The sequence below is a fragment of the Malaclemys terrapin genome, chromosome 6 (assembly GCF_027887155.1).
Source record: "Malaclemys terrapin pileata isolate rMalTer1 chromosome 6, rMalTer1.hap1, whole genome shotgun sequence".
Taxonomy (NCBI): domain Eukaryota; kingdom Metazoa; phylum Chordata; order Testudines; family Emydidae; genus Malaclemys; species Malaclemys terrapin.
The window spans coordinates 31,953,932-31,979,796 of record NC_071510.1 but is presented as its reverse complement, the minus strand read 5'-3'; the positions used below and the strand labels follow the sequence as shown (position 1 = coordinate 31,979,796).

The window sequence follows — 25,865 nt, the reverse complement described above, 5'->3', positions numbered from 1 at the left end:
AAGAGTTTTGTGACCCTTGTTGCAATTTTGAAAGAAAACCCAGTTGTATGATTTTTATGAGTTTTATTACAAATTAATTAAAAGACACACTTAAAATAAATTAATATTCTAGCCAAAACTAACTATTACAAATCTTACTAACTAATTAAGGATAAAACAGTACAACTATAAAATCAAAACCACAACGGGAATTGAGTTAACAAATCAAGCTGACAATATGGAATAAAATCTGCAACTGACTAAATCATTGGATGACCCCAATCATGACTTAGATCATGACATTAACTTAACATGTAATCAATTCCTATACATATTAAACCTGAAGACCTAAGGAGGCAAAGTCTACTTCTCAGCCTTCTAAAGAAGTACTTAAACTCCTTCAAGGTCGCTATTATGAGGTGACTTCTAGGATTGACTCCCTCCCTCCCACCGGATTTATCTAGTAATTGCCATACAGAGTGATTAACCATATCCAATGCCCCTTTTTAGGATGGAGTAGTTTCTGGAAACATTCTTTTATAACCCACGGTGACACAAAGTGATTTAGGACAGTATTTACTCAAAACTTAAACGTTCATGTGCTATTTCTTGAACACTCACAAGCACACACCCGTACACAAACCCTCTCTCACTCACTCTCTCTCTCGCGCACACACACACACACACACACACACAGAATTAGAGAAAAGAAAAAAAAAATCAGGCATCCCTGCCAAATAGATTACCAAAAAAAGAGGGGGGGAAAGGTTACTTTGAGAACAGGATGGCTCTATTGTAGTCTTGGACTCCTCCTTCCTAGAGGAAGGAGAGGCAGAAGCCCTTCTTGGTATTGTGGTGCCCAGGAAGAATTGCACCTTCTTCCATATTTACCTGGCTCTCTAAGGATGTAATCCAGTTCACTCCTAGAAGCCTTCTGAGAAAATCATGGGATATCAGGTTTCACAGTCCAATCCGGGTTGAGAGTGAACAAGCTTGACCTTTGGCCAGCCTAGCACATCCTCTCTCTTTTACTGGCAGCTTTGTAACAATATAGCTCACCAAACTGCAATAGATGTACTCCAAAAATGTGAAGATCATGTGAACACCAAGAGATCACTCCACGGGTGCACTTTTGGCCCCCCTTCTCTGTGGGGGTAAAGATGGAATGGTTCCTCTAAACCACTACAAATTTTGGATGTGATCAAGAGCATTATTATTTCTTACATCACTCATACTTCCATTCATTCATTTTCTCAGCATTTCTTAAAATAGTCTTTTTACTGGCAAAAAATTGAGAACTAAAACTTTACTTATCTGGATAAAGGGCTCTCTCTTAGCAAAACAGCTTTCAGAGTTTATTCATACAAAACTTAAGGTAAGAAAAAAAATAGAAGTGTAAAAACAAGAAAAAAGACGGTTACTCACCGTTGTAACTGTTGTTCTTCGAGATGTGTTGCTCATATCCATTCCATTAGGTGTGTGCGCGCCGCGTGCACGATCGTCGGAAGATTTTCTACCCTAGCAACACCGGCGGGTCGGCTGTGGAGCCCCCTAGAGTGGCGCCTTCATGGCGCTGAATATATACCCCAGCCGACCCGGCGCCCCCTCAGTTCCTTCTTGCCGGCTACTCCGACAGTGGGGACGGGGGGCGGGTTTGGAATGGATATGAGCAACACATCTCGAAGAACAACAGTTACAACGGTGAGTAACCGTCTTTTCTTCTTCGAGTGCTTGCTCATATCCATTCCATTAGGTGACTCCCAAGCCCAACTTAGGTGGTGGGGTCGGAGTGAGACATTGCTGTGTGCAAAACCGCTGATCCGAAAGCAGCATCGTCTCTGGACTGCTGCACTAGTGCATAGTGAGCTGTAAATGTGTGGACTGATGACCAAACCGCTGCTCTACAAATGTCCTGGATCGGAACTTGTGCCAGGAAAGCCGTCGAGGAAGCCTGGGCCCTCGTGGAGTGAGCGGTGAGGTGCGGTGCTGAGACACCTGCCAGGTCATAGCAAGTCCGGATGCAAGACGTAATCCAGGAGGATAGGCATTGTGAGGAGACCGGTGAGCCTTTCATTCGGTCGGCCACTGCAACGAAGAGTTGCGTCGTCTTTCTAAAGTGCTTTGTGCGGTAAATATAGAAGGCCAGGGCCCTTCGTACGTCCAGGGAATGCAAACGTTGATCCTGGCGAGTGGCATGTGGTTTGGGATGAAAGACCGGGAGAAAGATGTCCTGGTTGATATGAAAAGGAGAAACCACCTTAGGGAGAAAGGCAGGATGTGGACGAAGCTGCACTTTATCCTTATGGAAAACTGTATAAGGGGGCTCGGATGTAAGCGCCCTGAGTTCAGAAACGCGCCTTGCTGAGGTGATGGCTACAAGGAAGGCTGTCTTCCAGGATAGGTACAAAGAGAACAGGTGGCCAGTGGCTCGAATGGAGGACCTGTGAGCTTGGAGAGAACCAGGTTGAGGTCCCACGTCTGAACGGGCTGACGTTGTTGTGGGTACATCCGGTCTAAGCCCTTGAGGAATCTAACGACCATCAGGTTAGAGAATACCGAGGACGCCCTGGGTGAAAGGCCGATATAGCGGCCAGGTGAACTCTAATTGAAGATATCGCCAACCCCTGCTGTTTTAGGGAGAGGAGATATTCCAAAATGAGAGGAATGGGTGCCTGCAACGGGGACATGGCTCGTTGTTCGCACCAACAGGAGAACCGCTTCCACTTGGCCAGGTACGTGGTGCGTGTTGAGGGCTTCCTACTGCTCAGCAGAATCTGTTGGACAGAGTGCGAGCATTGCTGCTCTGCCTGGGTGAACCATGGAGCAGCCACGCCGTGAGGTGGAGTGATTGCAGGTCGGGGTGACGCAGCCGGCCGTGGTCCTGAGAGATGAGATCCGGACACAACGGAAGCGGGATCGGTGTCTGAACCGAGAGTTCCAACAGTGTGGTGTACCAATGTTGTCTCGGCCACGCTGGAGCGACCAGAATTACCTGTGCCTGGTCTCTGCGCAATTTGAGCAGTACCTTGTGGACCAGAGGAAACGGAGGGAAGGCATAAAACAGGTGGTCTTTCCAGGGAAGGAGAAATGCATCCGAGAGGGAGCCCGGAGCTCGACCTTGTAGGGAGCAGAACACGTGGCACTTCCTGTTGTCTCGAGATGCAAACAGGTCTATCTGGGGAAACCCCCACTTTTGGAAGATGGAATGTATGATGTCCGGACGGATAGACCACTCGTGCGTCTGGAAGGACCTGCTGAGTCGGTCCGCTAGAGTGTTCTGGACTCCAGGGAGGAACGACGCCGTGAGATGGATTGAGTGGGCGATGCAGAAGTCCCACAGGCGAATGGCCTCTTGGCATAGAATTGACGAACGTGCTCCTCCTTGCTTGTTGATGTAAAACATGGCCGTGGTGTTGTCGATGAGAACTAACACACATCGGCCACGTAGGAGGTTGAGAAATGCCTGGCACGCCAGGCGCACCGCCATCAGTTCCCGAACATTGATGTGCAGGGCTAGCTGGGGTGCAGTCCACAGGCCCTGGGTATGGTGTTCGTTGAGATGGGCGCCCCAACCCAGAGATGAAGCGTCTGTGACCAGGTGCAGAGAGGGTTGTGGGGCGTGAAATGGCATCCCCTCGCAGACCACATTGTGATCTAGCCACCAGGTGAGGGAGGTCAGGACCGAGATCGGGACCGTGACCACCATGTTCAGGCTGTCCCGATGTGGTCGATATATTGACGACACCCAGGTCTGGAGTGGGCGAAGCCGAAGTCTGGCATGCCTGGTTACGTACGTGCAGGAAGCCATGTGACCCAGCAGGGTAAGGCACGACCTCACCGTGGTAGTTGGGAACGTCTGGAGCCCTTGAATGAGGCTCGTGATGGTGCCAAATCGGTTGTCTGGCAGGATGGCTTGTGCACGTCTGGAGTCTAGAACTGCGCCTATGAATTCTATTCTCTGGGTAGGTTCTAGAGTGGATTTGTCCTTGTTGAGTAGGATGCCCAACTCGTTGAATGTGTGCACTATTATGTGGACGTGAGCTTGAACTTGCTCCTTGGTGCGACCGCGTACCAGCCAGTCGTCTAGGTACGGGAACACCTGTATCCCTTGCCGACGAAGGTACGCTGCCACGACAGCCATACATTTCGTGAACACTCTTGGGGCCGAGGATAGGCCGAAGGGAAGGACTGCAAATTGGTAGTGCACCGCGTTTACCACGAATCGCAGGAAGCGTCTGTGAGGTGGGTAAATTGAGATGTGAAAGTATGCGTCTTTCATGTCGAGGGCGGCGAACCAGTCTCCAGGATCGAGGGAAGGGATAATGGCCCCCAGAGAGACCATGCGGAACTTCAACTTTACTACGAATTTGTTGAGTCCGCGCAAGTCCAAGATGGGCCGCAGACCTCCTTTGGACTTGGGGATCAGGAAGTAACGGGAATAAAATCCCCTGCCCCTTAACTCTATCGGAACCTCCTCTATGGCCCCCATGGCCAGGAGCGTAGAAACCTCCTGTATAAGAAGTTGCTCGTGAGAAGGGTCCCTGAAGAGGGACGGGGAAGGGGGGTGGGAGGGGGGGATAGAAGAAAACTGGATAGCGTATCCCCTCTCCACCGTGCGGAGGACCCAACAGTCCGAAGTTATAAGGGACCAAGCGCGGTGGAAGTGGGAGAGACGATCCTGAAAGGAGGGGGCTGGATCCTGGGGGATGACTGGGGCGCCGTCCTCGACCGCACCTTCAAAAGTTCTGTCTAGGACCTGAAGGTGGTCTTGGTGGCCCCTGGTTCTGACCGGGTTGAGGGCCGGTCCACCTTCTCCTACCACCTCGCCCTCGCCTCCGGGCCGAGTCTTGTCTCTGACGAGGCGGGGGGGGGGTAGAAGCGCTGAGGCTGCGGCCTAAATGGTCTGCGCTGAGGGCCCACAACATGCATCTCCAGGGAGCGCATGATTGTTCTCGAGTCCTTGAGGCTCTGCAGGCGAGAGTCCGTCTTGTCCGAGAACAATCCATGTCCCTCAAAGGGCAGATCCTGTAGGGTTTGCTGCAGCTCCGGAGGCAAACCCGAAACCTGAAGCCAGGAGATCCTGCGCATAGCGATACCCGAAGCCAGGGTCCTCGCAGCTGAGTCTGCTATGTCCAAGGAGGCCTGCAAGGAGGTCCGAGCCACCTTCTTGCCCTCCTCTACCATGGCCCCAAACTCTTCCCTGGACTCTTGGGGAATCAACTCCTTAAACTTTCCCATAGAGTTCCAGGAGTTGAAATTGTAGCGGCTCAGTAGCGCCTGTTGGTTTGCCGCTCTAAGTTGTAGCCCTCCGGCTGAGTATACCTTACGGCCAAACAAATCGAGCCGCTTAGCCTCTTTTGATTTAGGCGCTGCAGCCTGCTGGCCGTGGCGCTCTCGTGCGTTCACTGATTCCACCACCAGTGAACACGGTTGGGGGTGGGTATACAAGTACCCATAGTCCTTAGATGGGACAAAGTACTTCCTTTCCACCCCTCTCGCTGTGGGTGGGATAGAGGCAGGAGTTTGCCATATCGTATCCGCATTGATTTGTATCGTGCGGATCAGGGGTAACGCTACCCTCGATGGGGCATCCGCTCCAAGGATATTCACGATCGGGTCGTGCACCTCCACTATCTCCTCCGCCTGCAGGTCCATATTACGGGCCATCCTGCGCAGAAGATCCTGGTGAGCCCGAAGATCTATTGGAGGTGGGCCTGTGCACGATGTGCCCGCCACTGCCTCATCCGGAGAAGAAGAGGAAGATGCCTCCGGTGGAACAGGATCCAAGGGCTGGTCCTGGTCTCTCTGTTCCTGGGCTGGAGCATCACCTGCGCCTGGGTCCAGGGCGTCAGGTGGTGCGGACACAGAAGCCTCCATGCCCCCTGGCGGAGGCCGCGAAATGGTGGACTCCGGGGCCCCTCTGATGGAGTGACCGGAGTGAGAGGTCGAAGCAATTGGAGCCCCTTGCGCCTGATGGTACGCCCACGGGGTCCAAAACGACCAGTGAGATGGGCCATGAGAATGGTCCTCTGCCATCTCCTGCCAATGGCCCAAGTCCTGTTCCTCGGCTTGCCCCTGAGGGGGGTATGCCGATCTCGAGAGGTCCTCCGAGGAGTGGGACTCCGATCTCGATGGCCACGGCGGTGCCGAGAGCGTCGAGACGATTCCGATTGGCTGCGGTGCCGCACGGTGCCGGTCCGGAGATGATCTATCTCTACGCGGTGCCGGCGATCGGTGCCGGGACCGCGACCGGTGCCGATGACCTCGTCGGTGCCGGGAGTCGGATCTGGACCTCGACGAGGACCTGGAGTATGCCCGGTGCCGGGAGCGGCCTCTCGACGTCGAGCGTCGACCGTAGCGGTGCCGAGAACTACGTCTCGATGTTGATCGGTGCCGACGATCATAGCGGTGCCGAGACGTAGAGCGGTGCCGCGAAGAAGATCTTGGCCGCGAGTACGACCGGTGCCGAGGCGATATTCGGTGCCGGGACTGCGAGCGGCGTGGGGACCTGCTTCGGGACCTGGATCGGTGCCGAGGTTCCAGCCCTTGCGATGGAGGGCGCATCAAGGCAGGTTTCCCCCTCGACTGGACCGGGCGAGTCAACGGTGCAGTCGGTGCCGGTGGTTGAGGCGGTGCCGGCTCCGTGAGAGCTATTAAGTCTCTCGCCGCCGCGAAGGTCTCTGGAGTCGACGGGTGGCACTGTATCACCGCCGGTCTCGGTGGAGACGCTATCTGCACCGGACTCAACGGCCTCGGCGCCGGAGTCGACGGTGCTGGAGGCACCTGTTTCCGGTGCTCCACCGGCGGACGCGGCTCTACCCCCGGCACGGGGGGAGCCGGCGTCTTCGGCACGGATGTCCCCGTCTTATGGGCTTTTTTATGCCCCGGGGATAATGACCGGCGCCGAGGCACTGCTTGCGGTGCCGACGAGGTCCGGTGCCGGGGAGGCTTGTCTGACGCCACTCGCGTGGTCGTCATAGCCGGTGCCGCCGGGGCACTGCGCACCGAGGTGCTAGGTGCCGGGGCCTGACTTGTAGATGGAGCGTCCGGACTAAGTGCCGCCTCCATCAGGAGTTGCCAGAGCCGAAAGTCCCGCTCCTTCTTGGTCCTTGGTCTGAAGGCCTTACAGATCTTGCACTTATCTGTTTGATGGGACTCTCCCAGGCACTTCAGACAGGAGTCGTGCGGGTCGCTCGTGGGCATAGGCTTAGCGCAGGAGGCGCACTGCTTGAAGCCGGGAGCGTTGGGCATGAGCCCGGCCCCGCGGCCGGGGGAGAAAGGGGGAGACGACCCCCTTAATCCCCTGAACTACTTAGAACAACTAGAACAACTTTTAAACTATTTAACTATTTAACTATAAACACTATAACTATAACTATAACTATAACTGTGATACAACAAACTAAGCTAGGGAGAGTGGAGAACAGCTAAGCAGCGCTCCACAGTTCCAACGACCGTCAGGGGCGGTAAGAAGGAACTGAGGGGGCGCCGGGTCGGCTGGGGTATATATTCAGCGCCATGAAGGCGCCACTCTAGGGGGCTCCACAGCCGACCCGCCGGTGTTGCTAGGGTAGAAAATCTTCTGACGATCGTGCACGCGGCGCGCACACACCTAATGGAATGGATATGAGCAAGCACTCGAAGAAGAACCTGAAACTTCTTCAGTTCAATAATTGTTAACAGTTCCAAGATCGCATGATTGGTTGAAAAACCATACTCAGAGTATTTATCAATGGTTCGCTGTCAAAATGGGATCCAGCAGAAGTCTGTTCTTGGTCGGATACCATTCAATATTTTCATTAATAACTTGGATAATAAAGTGAACAATGTGCTTATTAAATTAGCAAATGACACTAAGGTCAGAGGGGTTGCTAGCATTTTGGAGAACAGAATTAGAACTCAAAACACCCTTGACAAATTGGAGAATTGGTCTGAAATGGTCAAGATGAAATTCAAGAAAGACGTGCAAGGCACTACATGTAAGAAGGAAAAATCAAATGCACATATATAAAATGGAGAATACTTGGCTAGGCAATAGTACAGCTGAAAAGGATCTGAGGTTTATAAGGGATCAACAAATTAAGTATGAGACAAAGTGATGTAGTTGCAAAAAAGGCTAATATGATTCTGGGGTGTTTTTTTTTTGTTTGTTTGTTTGTTTTTGTTTAAACAAGAATTTCATATGCAAGACATGGGAGGGAACTGTCCCACTCTACTTGGACTGGTGAGGTTGCAGCTGGAACAGTGTGTCCAGTTTTGGGCAACACGCTTTACCAAAGATTTGAACAAACTGGAGGAGAACTACAAAAATGATCAAAGAAAAGGTTAGACAAACACCTGTCATGGTATACTATGTATACTTGGTCCTGTTTCAGTGCAGGAGGCCGAATCAGATGACCTCTTGAGGTCTCTTCCAGTCCCACATTTCTATGATTCTATGAAAAATGAAGTTTATAAACTAAGCCTCACTCTAATAGGAGCATTTATCACTTATCACCTTACACTTACAGCTCCTGTTTTCTAGGCAATAATAGTAAGATATTCACTTCTAGTGAGGAGTGCTGGGTGGGCGGAATGGGGCAAGCCCCCACCTCCTGACCCTGCTCTCTCGCTGGAACGCCGGGTGGGCAGAGCGGGGCAAGCCCCAACGCCCCGACCCAGCTCCCTCGCTGGAACGCCGGGTGGGCAGAGCGGGGCAAGCCCCAACCCAGCTATGCCCCTGCCTCAACCAAGCTTCACAATCATTGGTGAGGACAGTATTAAATGGTTTGTTTAAAATTATTTAAAACTTATACTGTATATGTATATAATGTCTTTTGTCTAGCGAAATTTTTTTTTCCTGGAACCTAACCTCCCCTATTTACATTAATTCTTCTAGAGAAATTGGATTTGCTTAACATCATTTCGCTTAAAGTAGCATTTTTCAGGAACATGACTACAACGTTAAGCAAGGAGTTACCGTACAAATTTTTTTTTTTTTTTTTTTTTTTGGGAGGGGGCGGTTTCTGAAAAATTCTCCAAAGTCAAAAATTTGTCTGGGTTTGTAACACAATGATTTTTTCATAGTTTTAGCCCTCTTTAGTGAAATTAATGACTAGTGTATATCACTGCTTCAAGATGCAGCATTCTCTAGACCAATCATGCCTCTCTTCCACCCCTTCCTTTCTTTTTGGTCTCAAGATGTTTTAACTTTATGATAAATTACAAGTAGCAAATGTATTACTGCCTAAATGATAAGAAAAAACAAGTTGCTCCAAAAATTAGACTGCTTCCACATTATTAATTGAGTCACAACACATATCCTATCCTTTTCACATATGTGATACTCTAAAGATTACACGTAGCAAGGAAATGAGGAAGAAGGGACATTGCATACATACACAATGTGGATGAGTTACATTTCCAGTGTTAACTTTTTGGAATGTCTTGACTTTTGACAGTTTGATTTTGTAACCAGAAAATTCCATCAAAACTAGATTTTTTTGCATTTAATTTTCCTGTTTTGCTAAGAAGAAGAAAAAAATTAGAAAGATCCTGAGTCCTGTGGCCTTGAGAGCTGTGACAACAGAGCTTGAAAGCTCCTTGGTCTTGATAAAAACTGCAGTCCTGCAGAGCTTAGGTAAAATCCTACCTCCACTGACATTAGTGGCAAAACTCCCTTTGACTTTAATGGGGCCAGGATTTCATCCATTGACTCTGCAGGTGTGCCACAGAAAGTGTTTGTGAAATAATCTTTGGGATGACACCAGGCCTGGACAATTTCAGCCGCAGAGGAATTTGTTGGGAAAGTTATGAAAAACTGAAATTCAGAACGGACATTCTATCTATCTTACTTGTATGACTCCCACTGCCTTACAATCTTCCATCATGTATTATACCCGCAACACCACTGAGAGAGAGAGCTATTATTCCCATTTTACAATTGGGAAACTGAAGCACGGAGAGGCTAAGTGTCCAAAGTCACATAGGAATCCTGTGATGGAGCAGGACCTTTAACCTAAGCCTCCCAAGTCCTAAACTAGTGCCTAAACCATTGGACCATCGTTTTTCTCTTGGAAGTTGGATCTCTATTATAATTACAGTGGATGTTATTCATACCTGACTGCATTAATGTTAGAACACCATCCAGATGTTTATAGAAGTCCAGACATTTGGTTACAGCAGTATGTAAGCCCTGAAAGGTTAATTTCCTCAGTCCCATCCTCACTCTGCAGTGGTCAGGAGAAGCTGACTGAGAACACATCTGATTTGTTCAATATCAGCTTATTATCTGAGCGGTATGAATTCGAGAAGACTGCATGATGTTCTGTGACAATTATGATCCTCACAGCAAATGATTTTTTTTTTTTTGTTAATAACTGTTGAAATGTTGTCTGAAGCTCTATGGGAAACATTAAACACTTGCTAGTAAACTTATATAGCTATCAGTTACACAATCCTCTATTGGTATTTCCTTTTGAATTTTGTAGTTAAAAAACAACTTCACTATACATTGTGAGTTTAGAAAAACAATACGCTTTAGCATCACAACCCCTTTCCCCCTAATTTAATGGATAAATAAGACTTGCCTGGGTACCCGTCAAAGATAAATAAATATTAACTCTTCATCGGTTGTTGAACAGTTTCAAAAAGCCAACATGAAGATTCATTAGCTCTTAGTGCATATGAACATGCTCAGAAGGCAGACAAATGTGTTGCCTAGCAACAGTGCATTTTACATCCCTCATCATCCCCAAAGATGGAGCAGTTAGGTCAAGCCTCTCATTAGCAACCCAACAAAGGGTTTTCAGGGTTTTGTGTGTTTGTTTGTTTATTTTGGGTTTGTTTTAATTATTCTATTTGAAAAAAATGTTCAAGCATCCCAACAGCCCCTCTTAAAAATAAGTTTAAATATGCTACACAAAGATCTAACTGTAACAAAAGCTGCTATTCCCCAAACCAACAGGATTTATATGCACATTCACACATCCACTGCAATTTGGGGATTTATTTTTAAGCTATAAAACAATTAGTCTCTTTATAAGCAGATGCTGTGATTGACTGGAGGGAGTAAGGGGAAAACAGAATCCATCATTCCCCTTTCCCTTTCTCCCTGTCTGAATTTTTTTAATGGATTTTTTCCCCAAACAGCTCCTATGCTACAGCTGCTAATAAAATTATCCTGAGATTAGCTCAATAATAAAATTATACCCAAACAGAACAACACTTTACAAGGATTACGATCCACAGTTTAAAAAATCCAATTCTCAATTTAACAACCTGGTTGTAGAACATTGACCTCGTATCAATGGCTTTTCATTCACGCCTCGCTTTCTTAACCTAAATACATATTGCATGGGAGAATTCATCTACGTTAATTCGACAATATTAGAGAGAGTAAGATCCTCTCATCACCGCAAACAAAAAGCAAATGGAACTGCAATTAGTTTTCTAGGTTCTACTTCAAAATTTTACAACACTGGATTCATAGGACTAGATTTTCCAGAGTTCACGCTCCAACATTTCCCATTTAGACATCTAAATGAAATGGCCGGTTTTCAAAAAAGTGTTCAGCACACAGCAGTTTCCAGTGAGAACTGCTGAATGCTGAGCACTCTTGGAAATCTGGTCACTTCATTTGGGTGCCCACGTGAGTGTGGTTTTTTAAGATTTGGGCCCAATTGTGATTCTGAGCACTTAAGAGAATCTGGTCCATATGTTCTATAAAACTGCACGTGCTTCAGCATCCTAATAAACTTGTAGCAAACATCCCTCCAAGATTCTGTCCACAGAATGTATTGTAATATGCCAATTCCACTAAAGCCATTCTCTGGTATTAATAGCAGCAGACTTAGAATAGTACCATCGAGTATTACTTAAGACACTTTTCAGACACCCACATCAAGTTCAATGGATTTTTACACATAGCTTCTAGATGAATAAGAAGAACATATTTTGCTTTTTGTCATCTTCCCCCCTCCACCCCCACTTTTTTCCCCCCTCCGAAAGACAGGAGATAATGCATCTTCAGATGAATTTCCCAGAAGGGTGTCATTTACCACTAAAATATTTCATTCGAGCAGTTGAAAACCATAAAAGAGTGAATGTCCTCTAGAGCCTCATAATCCCCTAATAATGGTAATAGATCTTGTGTTACTATTCACAAGTGACCTCTCAGTCAGATGATTTAATTTTTTCCCTCTGCAGCATGGTTGGTTTCACACACAGTGTAATAACAGTTTTTGCACAACAAGACAATTCATCCGATTAAAAGGACTGTATAAAGTCTTTCATGAACAGCATGTGTCAGTGCAGCTCAGTAATGATTTGATTTAAGTCAGCTTGATAATATATGCACTGTTATTCATTCTTTGGCCTTTTAAAAAGATTTCTGGACTTTCTTCCAGAATGTTTCAGACCATTACTTCAACACTTTTCGGCTGGTGAGATATTTAAAAACTGATCAGATATAAACATTCATCTTGAACAATAAAATAGGCTTTTCAGGCTTCTGCCCTAGGGTCAGAGAAAAAACAGAAAAAGTAAAGAAAAAATTATCTATAGGCTTTATGAAAAGAGAGGGGGGAAAAGAAGGGTGCTGTGTGCAAAACTGGTTATTGCAATCATTTTTACTAAGAAAATTTCTGCATGCTCCATTAATTTATTAATGTCTGTGTCAAAAGGTATATCAAGATTGAAATGGAAGACCTGTTTTTGAGCGCCAGTCACTCTCATGAGGTAGAGTTAAAATAAATGCAAAACTCAAGGAAGAGATGTAAAGTCTATGCAGCTAAATTCAAGCAATAAAGATAGGATTCTACTCAGACAGCCTCTCCCTGACCCTCTTCCATCCAGCACATCACTCTGCCACATACAGACTAGACCTGCGCCATGAAGTATCTCTAGCTTTGCACTAATCATCAGCACCACAAAGCAGTGGAATTAGATCAGCAGTAGAACCACTGATTATTTTAAACACTAAAATGGACTGCACAAAATTCCCCCTGGATCTTTTCTCCACAAACTCTGCTATGTCAAAAGTATTCCACCACTTTGCATCTCTTCATTCAATTCTACCTATACACCCATCACTATTCCTACTGAATCCTTACACACTTAGACCTGTTCAGATCAGGGTTACAATGACATGATGCTAAGAACATCAGCAGCAGCCAGTCACCTATCTATAATTGTAATCTAAATGTTGCTAAGATCAATGGAGATGAAGAGTGTTAGTAATAGTGGCAAAATTTTGGAAAATGTCCTTAGTGTACTAGAGCTTTTGTCTCCTGCTTTCACTCATAACTTTCAGACTGTCGAGCCTCCTCCTGTAGCAGTACCACCTCTATCATGATCAGTGGAACTGGAGTCAGAGGGTCCATGTTCTGGGGGGGGAGGGGCGGGGAGGAAGGGAGGGGGAGTGTTATTGAGGAAACACTAGGAAAACAGAGGCCTTGGCTACACTTGCAGCTGTACAGCGCTGTGAGTTAAACCTGTCTTCGTACAGCTGAGTAGGGAAAGCGCTGCAGTCTGTCCACACTTACAGCTGACAGCGCACTGTCGTGGCCACATTTGCAGCATTTGCTGCGCCATTGGGAGCGGTGCATATGGGCAGCTATCCCACCGAGCACCTCTTCCCATTCTGGCGCCGTGGCTTGTGGGAAGGGGGCGTGGGTGCAGGGCATTCTGGGTCCTGTCCCAACGCTCCGTGATGCATCGCTTTGCATCCCAGAAATCCCTTTGTTTCCGTCCACTTTTGGCACCATCTTTAAACGGTTTCTGCGCAGCGCGAACCGTCTGCGGGAAAAGGAGTCCAAACTGCTGAGGCGTATGCTGACTTATCTCGCCAGCACGTCACGTTTGGCTGTCAAACTATTCCTTAAGATCCAAAGTGACAGTGAGAGTGAGGAGTCAGACGATGCTATCGAGCCGCGTAACGCGTACGACACGAAATTGCTTGTGGCATTCACGGACATGCTCAGCACCGAGGAACGCTGCTTTTGGGCTCGGAAAACAAGCACTGAGTGGTGGGATCACATCGTCATGGAAGTCTGGGATGACGAGCAGTGGCTGCAGAACTTTCAGATGAGAAAAGCCACTTTCATGGGACTGTGTGAGGAGCTCGCCCCCACCCTGTGGTGCAAGGACACGAGATTGAGAGCTGTCCTGCCAATGGAGAAGCAGATGGCTATTGCAATCTGGAAGCTGGCAACTCCGGACAGCTACCGGTCGGTCGCAAACCAGTTTGGAGTGGGAAAGTCAACCGTTGGAATCGTGTTGATGCAAGTTTTCGGGGCCATTAATCACATCCTACTCAGAAGAACTGTGACTCTGGGTAACGTGCAGGACATAGTGGATGGATTTGCACAAATGGGGTTCCCTAACTGTGGAGGGGCGATAGATGGGACGCACATTCCTATTCTGGGACCACTCCACTTAGGATCCGAGTACGTTAATCGGAAGGGGTATTTCTCTGTGGTTCTCCAGGCGCTTGTGGATCACCGTGGGCATTTCATTGACATTAACACAGGCTGGCCCAGAAAGGTGCATGATGCACGCATCCTTCAGAACACTTGGCTGTTCAGGAAGATGCAGGCCGGGACTTTTTTCCCAGAGCGGAAGATCACGGTAGGGGAAGTTGAAATGTCCATTGTGATCCTTGGAGATCCCGCTTACTCGTTAATGCCATGGCTCATGAAACCCTAACACAGGGAGCCTTGACAAGAGCAAGAAATGGTTCAACTACAGGCTGAGCCGGTGCCGAATGACTGTGGAGTGTGCCTTTGGCCGTTTAAAGGTCCGCTGGCGATCTCTGTATGGGAAAGCTGGACTTGGCCGAAAACAGCATCCCCACGGTTATATCCGCATGCTGTACCCTCCATAATATTTGTGAAAGGAAGGGTGAAAGCTTCACTCAGGCATGGACCTCCGAGGTTCAACACCTGGAGGCTGAATTTGCACAGCCAGAGAGCAGGGCTATTACAGGGGCCCAGCGCGGGACTGCAAGGATAAGGGATGCCTTGAGGGAGCAATTTGAGGCTGAAAACCAGCAGTGATATCTGGTGCCCTGCACGGGAGTGAAGTGCAGTAGTTCCAATCTTTAGGAATCAGTGTTTGCTAAGCAGACTTGCAGTGCCTGTTTATTTCCTGGGCTAAGGAGTCTTTTACTTTATGCAATAATAAAGAATATTTTCAAAGCCAAAAAATCCATTTATTGAAAAGAAAAAAAATTTATTTATTGAAAAGAAACAAGGGGGTGGAGTGGGGAACGGTACAATCACAGATTCGCGTATGTCCTGTCTGGTGTGCTGTGCAGTGAGTGCTGCACTTCAGGACAGCTATACTGCATGGTGATGGGGGTTGAGTGCAGAGGGTAAGGGTTGTGGTTTTCAGGGCTGGGTGGTGAAGATACTGTTGTTGGACGCAGCTGGTGGCGTGAAGAACATGTAAGTTGGGGAAAGTGGGTTGGAGGTAACAGTGGGGCACAACGGAAAGAGTTTTGGGACAAGGGCTGGGGGGGGTGGCATTTGCGTTTGCGGTACTGCTCCTTCTGCATGGCTACGAGCTCCTGGATAGCGTCTGCTTGGCGCTCCAGGATGCTTATGAGCCGATCAGTGCTTTGTTGCCGGTGCTCCGTGCTTTGCCGCCGGTGCGCTGCGTTTTCCTGGCGGATCCTGCTTTCTCTCCCCCTCCAGTTCTGTGCTTTCTCATTATCTTTAATAGATTGCCACATCACTTCTTCCAGCATGTCTTCTTTGCTTTTTCGTGGTCTCTTCCTGAGTCTTTGCAGTCTCTGAGCAGGCGATAAGAGGGACGGCTGAGGTCTCAAGGTTGATTCAGCTGTATAGGCAAAATGCAACATTTAACAGAGGCAGCACTGTTTATACCAGTCAGAGTAAGGATTTCCCCCGCACTTAAGGAGTAGAAAACACACAGGGTCTACACAATAGCATAATTTTCCCGTCCGAAACAGAGCACACATATCCCACGGGAGCCTCAAAATGGTGAGTAAGGGGGACTGATTGTTTCAGGGCTGCACTGTCCTCTCGGTTTCTGTGCCTTGGGGAGAGCCAACAGCTTCAGGGGGCATCTACGCTGAATACTGTCCCAACATTTTCCACAGGAGTTCGTCCTGGATGATATCTCGCTGCTGAGGGTGACCTGGGAAGCAAGGGAGGGTCTTCTACTGCAATGCGGCTTCCGCCCTGGCACATATGCAGCTTGCCTGCGTGCAGCAATGGTTCCCCCGCCCCTCGTGGCACAGTGGCGTGGACACGTTAGCCTGGCTGGGACAACCTGCACAAGCGCATTGCACACATTCTGGATGAGACATTCGAGGAGATTACAGAGGCCGATTACCACGATGTGATAAACCACATCAATGCACTATTCCGCATCTAGGCATGCATGCCTAACCCTCCTCTCCCAAAGAGCCCGCACCAAAAAAAATTCCTTCCCGAAAAAAAAAACTGCTTACCGGGAACCTGCTCTTCTGTTTGTCCTCCACCAAGTACCGGCTGCTGCGACTGGCTACCTTCCTCCTGGCTCGAGAAGAGCTCCTGGCTGCATGGCTCCAGGGATTCCGGGGTGTCTCCATCCAGCCCACCACTCTCACTCCCGTTCTCCTCCTCCTGAACAGAGCAGATTGGCTCTAATCTCCTACACATCCAGGAAAGCACGAGTGGAAGAAGCACAGCCCTTTATAAAGAGATAGGGACTCAAGATTCATTTAGCTGGACAGGACAGAAGAAAGCCCAGAATTCATTTGGAGGTGCAGGGGGTAGAATTCTTTAACTAGGAAAGAGCCCAGAATTTACTAACTGGGAGATTATGTGGGGTGTACATATCAGAATTGGTTTTGATGTTTGGAAGGCAGAGTTGGTAGAATTGATTAACTGATGTAGTATGAAAGTTCAGGAATTATTTTACTTGGGAGTGCAAAACTAGTTAATGGATGGGGAGAACTGATTTTATTTAGGAATGCAAAATGAATTAGTTACTATACACCACATGACTACCTGGCTTCCATGCTCCACCCTAGAAGCACTAGCAACACACTGGGAAAGTGATTCCAGTGTTATAGCTGCATAGGATGGACTGTTTGGTCCATTCAACCTGCTTTGAACCATTCCATGAAGCTGCTGTAGCAGCTCCTAACTAGTCTCCCCTTCTAGCCCTTGGTAACTGAAAAGGGAGTATGGCTAGAATAGTCCTTCGTCATGGTAACCCCCATGTCCCTTTGGAGCAATAAGCAGCCAGCATAAATCAGAGCAGCCTCAGGATTGCTCTATTTATGCCAGGCACTGGACCGAAGGCAGATGGCCCCAGGACTGGGGAGGCGCAGTGGTAGTTTAGTTCCACTTTTGCTTTACTCCCCCAGCACCACCTCGACCTTGCACTCTGCATAGCTCAGCCAGACGGAACAATCTGGCCCATAGTTTGTAAAAGGCCTTGGGATCTTTTGGGATGAAAAGTGCTATATAAATGTACAATGGTATTATTATGCAACCTTCCATACAAAGCATTCACATTTCCCTCATAGCACTAGTCTAGAGACCAACAGGGGATACATCCCCACAAAATTACCCACCACAGTATACTACTTGTTCCAAGTTTGAAAAGATTACCTACAAGAATGACAACTATAATACTATTATGTGATACTAGTAAGAAGATACTTGAAGTAAGATATTTTACATTCTTTACAGAAAAGCATTTTAAAATGTACAATTATTTAAAACAAAAAGTCACTGTCTGCACAGTGCCTGTTTGTAGACCAAATGTGACCCAATTAGAGAACAACAAATAGTTATGGTTTGAGTTTCAGGTTTTATGTAGTAATTCCCAATCCATTTGGATCCACCTGCTGCTGGTCATTAGGGAAAAAAAAAAGCCGATGTAATTTTAAACTTCACTTCATCATTGTGATAGCTCACTGGAGCTACTTGTGCCCAAATATTCCACAATATTAGCAGAGGTTATCCCCCTAGTCAGGAGGGCCCTCCTACTTACAGTGAAGACAGACCACCTAATCTAATGTTTGATTCTGCCTTTGTCAATCTTTACTATATTAGCACACAAAAGCCTATCCTTAAGGTTTAGTCATACAGTAAGCAAAGCAGGACACTTTATACTAGAAGTTACAGTCTGGGTCAAATTCTGCTCCATCACATCTCTATGAATCTGGTGTAACTCCACTGACTTGTATTTAAATTTCTCTCTGAATCTGTTAAATTGAAGTCAGTGAAGTTACTCCAGAGTTACACCAGTATCACTGAGAGCAGAATCTGTCCATAGGTCTTCAACTCAACTCATTCTGCCTAGGTATTGCAGTCTGCAGATTTCTGTAAGTTAATATTCTCTCTCTTTCTTTTTTAAAATTATTTCTTTATTGAATTTTGAACAACCATATTAAAAAGTTAGGAAGTGAGGCATTAACATTCACTGTTTCAAGTTGTGGAATGTACTATTATTTATCACACACACAGTTCAGCTACAGAGCATCTAATTCAATCTGAGGCTATGTCATGTGCCCTACATTTAAATTTGTTAGTAAACACATGTACCAATCAGAGAGAGGTTATTAACGTTTGTTTTAAATTCTGAAACTTAACCCATGAATGTCCTTGCAAGACGAAAACAGAGTTAATGACTATAAGGAGGAATGTAGTGTATTTCAATCAGCTCAGTTTCACCTTCAGGCACAATATTGCTCTAAGTTTAGTTTGCTTTTGTTTACCCTGCCCCTCCAATCTGGTTACGTATTTCTGAATTAATTGAAGACCTACTTTGGAAATGGATTTCCATTTATTAGACAACTGTTGCCAAGATAGAGTTATGTAAAGGAAGCAGACATCAGCAATATAACCCCCTCCTCTGCTAAACAAAATAATGCAACTGCATTAAGAAACATACCCAAATATAATGTCTTATAAATTTATCCATCACCACTGTCTTGAGATTACAATATCGTGTCTGGCCACCTCCTTCTGTTGCCTATAAGCTTTACACTCTGCCACTGTTGTCATTATGATCAGCCATTCTCCCCTCACTTATATTACAGTTTTATATGCAATGTACGCTATGCCAATATTATTTGTCAGTGCTTTTGTGCTGTTCCTAGAATGCCCGTTTTAAAACCACGTGTACGCTTCCTGGAGCGAAGCACTAGATTTTGTTTGTTTTAAATGTGGCCTGATTCTGGTTATTACATCAAAGTTGTATTGTGTGAATAAAGTAAAAACGTTTGCCCCATCTTTCCTGTAACTGATAGCTCATACGAGCCACAGAGGAATGAGGTTTGCCTCTCAAGCATAAGAATTGACCGTGGAAGAAAAAGAACGATCTGAACCCTAGTTATCAATAAAGATCTTTTAGCTGATAATGTATTTCATATAAAAATTCTGAATCCATTATAGCTTACATTTTTAGATTAAAAGAAAGATTCTGTGATAAAAACCAGAGACCTTCTGCTAATAATAAATTCAACGATGAAACACTTTACAATTCAAATACCTGAGTTTTTCAAAATCCAAAATGCATTTTTATAGCAGCAATATGACGACCTGGGTTTAACCCGTATTCTGATCCGTGACTAAGCAAATAATTTATAACAGACTGCCACTGGCACAGTGCACATTACAGTACAAATCTTTGTATTTTCCCATTACTCAGCCTCAAAAGCAATTTTTAATCCTAAATGAAGGCCTCAAGCAAGGACATGTGAACCCATTTGAGAAGGAAGGTTTAAAAAATTCCCCCAAATTCATCAAAGTAATTTACATTTATCTGTTTTGAATTAATACAGTATAAACTTTCCTCAAAGAGACACCTGCAGACTGCAATTCCCACCAAGCAGCACCACCACTATTTTGGAAAGTTGTCTAGTTAGAGTCACTTCAGGCTTTTCTGTTGCAAGTTGATTTTTTTTCAGGTGCAAAAGACTTATTTTCCTGATAAGTCTAGGGGTAGGATTTCCAAGTCATTGTTTTCCTTCCTCTATATACTCGAGGTCTTTGCAACCAGGTATTACGCAATCTAAGGGTGCTATCTGAAAAAACAAAAAAAAGCAAGGGTATTTTATACTGAACTGTTAGACAAGGATGTCTTTTAGGATTGGAGAGTGCAGGTCAGGGAAGCAATGGGAGTCCGGAGCCACGTGGCGCAACAGAGGCAGATTCTAGCAGGCCCTCTTGCCACAGAAATCTGAGGAGCTCCCTTATGTCTAACACCACTAGTGTAAGGTTCTGACTAGCTTATGTCCTTTTTGTCTTTGCTCTGTGATATGCAGCTGCTCTCTAGAAGGCAGAGAGGGATGGATATAACAGTTAAGAAGGACTAGGAATCTGTTGTGGTGTAAGGGGAGGGAGTCATTGGCACTCCTGGGAATCAAAACTACAGTGAGATACTAGGAATGATTAACAAAGCAATCATAGTTAGGGTGGAGCAAGATCGCTGGGAAAGAAAGAATGATACTTTGTTTTCTATTTTTCTCTTTCTCTCAATTGGACTACTCATGCTGAAAGTTAAGAACATGCATAAATCTTTACAGGATTGGGGCCTTAGACTGTAAGCTCCTGGGGGCAACCTGTGTTCTAATAGCTGTTCAATATAGCACACAGAACAATAAAAATAATAATCAAATCAAAGAATCAAATCCTTGTCCAAAGGACAGTCAGAACTAGCCTGCAGACTACACAGCTTCTTCTGGGAACTCCGCAAATACCAATTGCTGTCCAGTCTCTGTGCAAATAGTGTTACCTTGAATCTACAACTACCTGTGAACTCTCTGAGACAATATCTTATCAAACATTAGCTCAATGATAGTTGCATTAATTTTGTGCACAGCATGACATAAGAACTTCAAATAATAAAATGAACAAAAGATAGTATCTCCCCATTTAATTCACACAAATGCATGGAAATACAACAAGGGTGAATTACCAGATAACCTCTTTCCACTCCACTGATGGCTACATGGGGTTTGGAATGCACATTAGATGGGTTTGCTGACAGACTGAGGTGGATGTAACTCTTAGCTTTGATTTGCAATTTTGTCTACTTCTCTTTATTGCCATGTCTCTTGCTAATGTATTACATTCATTGTTTACTTCCAGACTTAATCAGCCTTATGGACACAGAAGTGGCAGCAAACTACCCCTCAAAATGCACATAGATCTTTTTCAAAGCACTGTACATGTGGGTTCCCTCTTGGTAGTCTGAGAGAAACCATGAGTAAAATGACTTCAGGGCGTTATCCAATTCCTGGAACCTCAACTACATTGCAGAGCAATGCATCCAAAGGGCTTTTTGTTGGTTTACACATAATACATTTTATCCTTTTTTCACAGTAGCGAGCTTGCAGTTCATGTAAATTAACACATTCTACAGATTCTTCCATGCCCACACAATGCTCATAAACTTGATGAGTAACTCCAGAACAGGAGTTCGCAATCTTTTCCAGACTGAAAGCCATATTTTTTTTTTTTAATCTGTTGTCATATGTCTGAGAATGAAAGGGGTCAGCTAATATTTCCATGTGACCTGGCCAGCATATTTGAGGTCCAAAGCTTTTAAATCTGCCAAAAAATATAAATAAAAGGAATGTTTAAAAATGGGGGGGAGGGAGTGTAAACCTTTGAAGTGATGTGTTTTTTAAAAAAAGAAAAATATTTCAAAAAAGTTATAGGAAAATTACAAACAAAGGAAAATCTCAAAAACCATGGCCAAATACAAAGCTATAGGGGGAAAAAAAGACATGTGCAAAAGAAAAATACCAATCTCAAAAGAATCAAAATATCCAACAAAAAACAAACAAACAAAAATTCATCTGCCCTCCAAACCCATGTGCATATGCAGCCCCCTCCACTTGACAGAGAGAGAATAAGAAAAAATAAAAAAAAGACATAAGCACAAAGAACATTGAGAAGAGAAAAAGAGAGGAAGATGAATAATAGGAGTTCAATAGGTAACACAGTGCTAGTACCAGTACCAAAGGTATAGTTACCTCTGAATGCACTGCATGATGGCCCTGATCGAGCAAAGCACTTAAGCATGTGCTCAAATGTAAGCACTCAAGTACTCCCATTCAATTCAATGCATCAGGACCAGAGCACCCAGCACTCTACAGAAACAAGCCTCTACTCGTCAAACCACATGTTGCCAAATCCTGCTCTAAAGGGTGTGCAAACTAACATTTGAAACAGAAGTCAATTGAAGAAATGGACAAAAAGCTGGTCTTTATGTTACAAGAGTATCTCTAATTTTTAAAAGGACTCTCTCTTGCTTTCCAACATATATGGCCATCCAACATCTTGACAGATGAAAGGAGATGTGACAAAGTCGGTCTGTCAGTGGTGCTTAGCAATGATGTCAGAAAAGAGCCCGATGCGTGAGTGGCAAACCTTCCCACTCTTCAGATGGAAGTTGAAGCATACGCTGCTTCCTGGCTCGCCTGGGCTCTCTGATGGCTCTCCGCAGTGACTGCACCAGTCTAAACCCAGCTTCTCCAAACTGAACTATTGTGAGCAGGATTTTCCCAGCTGTCACTAGGAATGCTGAATTTCTTGAGGCCTTGCTTCACCTTGTCACTGTAACAGTGTTTTGGCCTTCCTCTGCATCGTGAGCAGTTCTTAAGTTGTTCATAGAGCACAGCCTTCGGGAGACGATCTTGAGGCATGCACTCCATGTCTCCCAACCAGCAAAGCCTGCATAGACTGTAGGCCAGTTCTATCAAGGATTTCATTATTAGTGATTCATTGGTGCAAAGTAATTCTAAGGATTTTTCTAAGACAGCGGAGGGAAAACTGTTCAATCTCTGCTCCTCCTTGGAATACGCAACCCAGATTTCACAAGTGTGAAGGAGGGTACTAAGGACACAAACCTGATAAACAGACACCTTTTTGTTCAGGGTTAGCAACTTGTTACAAAGACTTGAGGTAAGTTTGCCAAAGGTAACTTAAGCTTTGCTGATTTTAGCATCAAGTTCCCTATCAAGGTTAAGTGAACTGGTAAGAATTGCACCAAGACAGTAGAAGTGATCCATGTTGTTCAACATACAAACATGAATATTTTATAATCTACTGTATTGCCTTAGTTTAGTACCCTTGACTTAAATAATACACACATGACAATCTGGTGTTATGATTGCTAAATTATAAAGCCTGGTATCTATTTTTGTCTTTCAACTTATGCAGATATGTATATGGATATTGTGAAAAACCTGGCTTGAATTTAGAGAGAGTGAAGCAGACAAAAAGATAGCACAGACTATTCAGGTAATTTTGAAATGTAAGTATACAGACATCAAGGGACTCTGAGATCATCACAGTAACCACAAGAGGGCTGTGATTTATGAGGTCATGAGAAGCCAGAAATGGCTTAGTAGACTTTTCTCAATTTTCTTGCATTGTATTCTTTATATATATATATATTGGATAAGACCACAAATAAAAGTCATTTTTCTAACCTTGCACAGCTTACAACTAAAAAAAAAAAAAAAGAGAGAGAAAAATAATCTAAAAAGGAGATCATTACAAAAAGGTGAATGTGCTAAAGCATAAACACGTTATAGTTTGGAAAACCTTTTTCTAATTAAAGTTTCAAAAGTTACCACAAGAATACCTCAACTCCATTTTGGACTTACTCCCCAGAACATTCAAATAGACATATAGCTAAAAGTTCCCATTAAAGGTCTCACAATACTTCACAAACTTTAGTTAATCCGTACTACTTCCCCTACAGATTAGCCCACTTTTACAGACTGGAAAAATTGCAGCTCTAGTGGCGCAAGTTCACACAGCAAGTTGATGACAGAACCAGGAATAGAAGACATATCTCCCACTTCCTCATGACATGCTCTAAATATAAAACTAGTGAAAACAAAGGGCATAATTCTCCATTCTGTCACACCAATATTAGAGTGGCATAACACCACTTCCAACACAGTAACACTTTAATAAAAATGCTTTTATAACTTCAGTGATTCACTACTTATAAAGGGCAAATTCAAGACAGTTACCACTGTGCAGCCACCAGAATGAAAAAGTCACAACTCTCAGAACTTATTCTATTTTGGTTTATTTTTTAAAAACATACCCCTTATTATATTGCATTCCACACCCTGAAAAATTAAAAACTCTTCAGTTACTGCACAGCGGTAAACGATTTCTCTCTTCACCAACATTAAATAAAAAAGGCTAGTGAGCAATTTTACACAGACACAAAGAGCGCCTTAAGCACACCACCCATATGCACTCAATGAACACTGCTGGTGGAAACACAACAGAGCAATCCATTAATGGTCAGATTTTACCTGAGAGGAATCTGCCTTGGCTATATCCACAGTAGCACTCAGTACTCCACGAAGACTCTCTCCATTTTCTTGAACCAGGAGATAAGCAAGTAGAAGGAAAACATGAGTTGGGACTTGATTCATAATAGGTAGCAGTGATTTAATGGAAGACAACCAGGTAAGCACTGCAGACTTCTCTTTCATGTGTTCTAGGATCCTCCAGGTTGTATACAATAAATTGTACGTACTGGTTATAGGAAAGATGACCTTGCAGGATGACTGGAAAACACAGACAAATTAGTACCATGAAAGATTAAGTACAAATCTTGAAAAACAAAAAAGTAACAAATCCAAATTTTCCCACCTAAACTTTTTGTTTGAGATACCCTATTCCTTAAAGAAAAAAAAATTAATTAAATCACTAAAGCTCTCTTTTTTTACTTGCTTGTCCATGGGTTCTGCCACTGTTTTGACGTTCCCCTCTGCTAAGCAGCAGTCATCACTATTCCTGCTGATAATTATGGTTCTATTTCCCAACTGAAGTGGAGACAATGAAACTGGAGTATATTAAAAGTACCTGTTTCTGACAAAGTGCCTGCCATTTTGGAGACTGCGTCATGTTGCTTTAAACTGCCAGGTTATGAATTGAAAGAGAAAATGTAAGTTACTTGTGACCTGTTATGCTTTTGGTTTACTTTTTTGCATTTCATCCAGCTTTGGACAATAATACTAAACCAACCAATGTTATTTTTCAGTTCTTGTGTTCCAGCACAGGTGTAGTTGTGTAATATTTGGGTTGGAAATAACAGAGAAAGATAAAAATCCCAACAAGAATCAGTTAGCTATTTCTTTTTTTAAATCATGGAACAGTTTCAATTCATATTATTGTTAATTAAAAGATAACACTAATTCAGAACATAAACTACCTGACATTTTTTATTAAAACTGGATTCTCTTATAAAAGGAAATGTTTTCCAAGTGTTCTTCCACACCCAATTCTAGATTACAACTGAGAGGCAGCCTTAGGGGAGGAAGCATTTAGATGCAATACATTTTATATATGAAGCAAGTAAGGAATGAATTTGAAAGGAGGTTTCCAGCTGGAAACTAGAAATTGACCTATAATTCAGACTCAGTCAGGGTCAGGACTTGTTCACTCTTGAATTTCCAAGTGGAAGAGATATTCTGTATCAGCAGCTATAGCAGTTCTACATAAATCTTCACACCTTAACTTTAATCACATTGTTTAATGTAATGTAAATTTATTTTGATTAATGAGAACTATAATGTCCCTGTACTTTAAATAACCTTTTTAGAATAGCATTTAAATTAGAATTAACTCTTACTCCAATATTTATTCCATCAGTTATTGTATGTGAAAAATGCAACAACCTGCAACCCACTGTTCCTTTGTCGGATGAGATCACTTAGAGCCAAATTCTCCCCTCAGATACACCCAGGGGGTCTCATTTACTTCAGCTGCTATCATAGAGGCTGATTTAAGATCAGAATGTAGCCTGATGAGAAAGTTCAGGATCTTTAGGTTCTATTGTTAGGGACCTGATCCAGCAGGGTATTGGCTTACTTCAGCTCCCTCAGGCATCTGAAAATCAGG

General features: G+C 44.6%; 1 protein-coding gene across 1 annotated transcript in view; it reads right to left on the bottom strand.

The window, feature by feature from the left end:
- Positions 1-25,865, bottom strand: part of FOCAD (focadhesin) — a 195,204-nt gene that overhangs the window by 110,230 nt on the left and 59,109 nt on the right. The window contains exon 11 of the mRNA XM_054031536.1: positions 24,272-24,529. Coding sequence (XP_053887511.1) covers positions 24,272-24,529 — 258 coding nt within the window. The remainder of the gene's footprint in view (positions 1-24,271; positions 24,530-25,865) is intronic.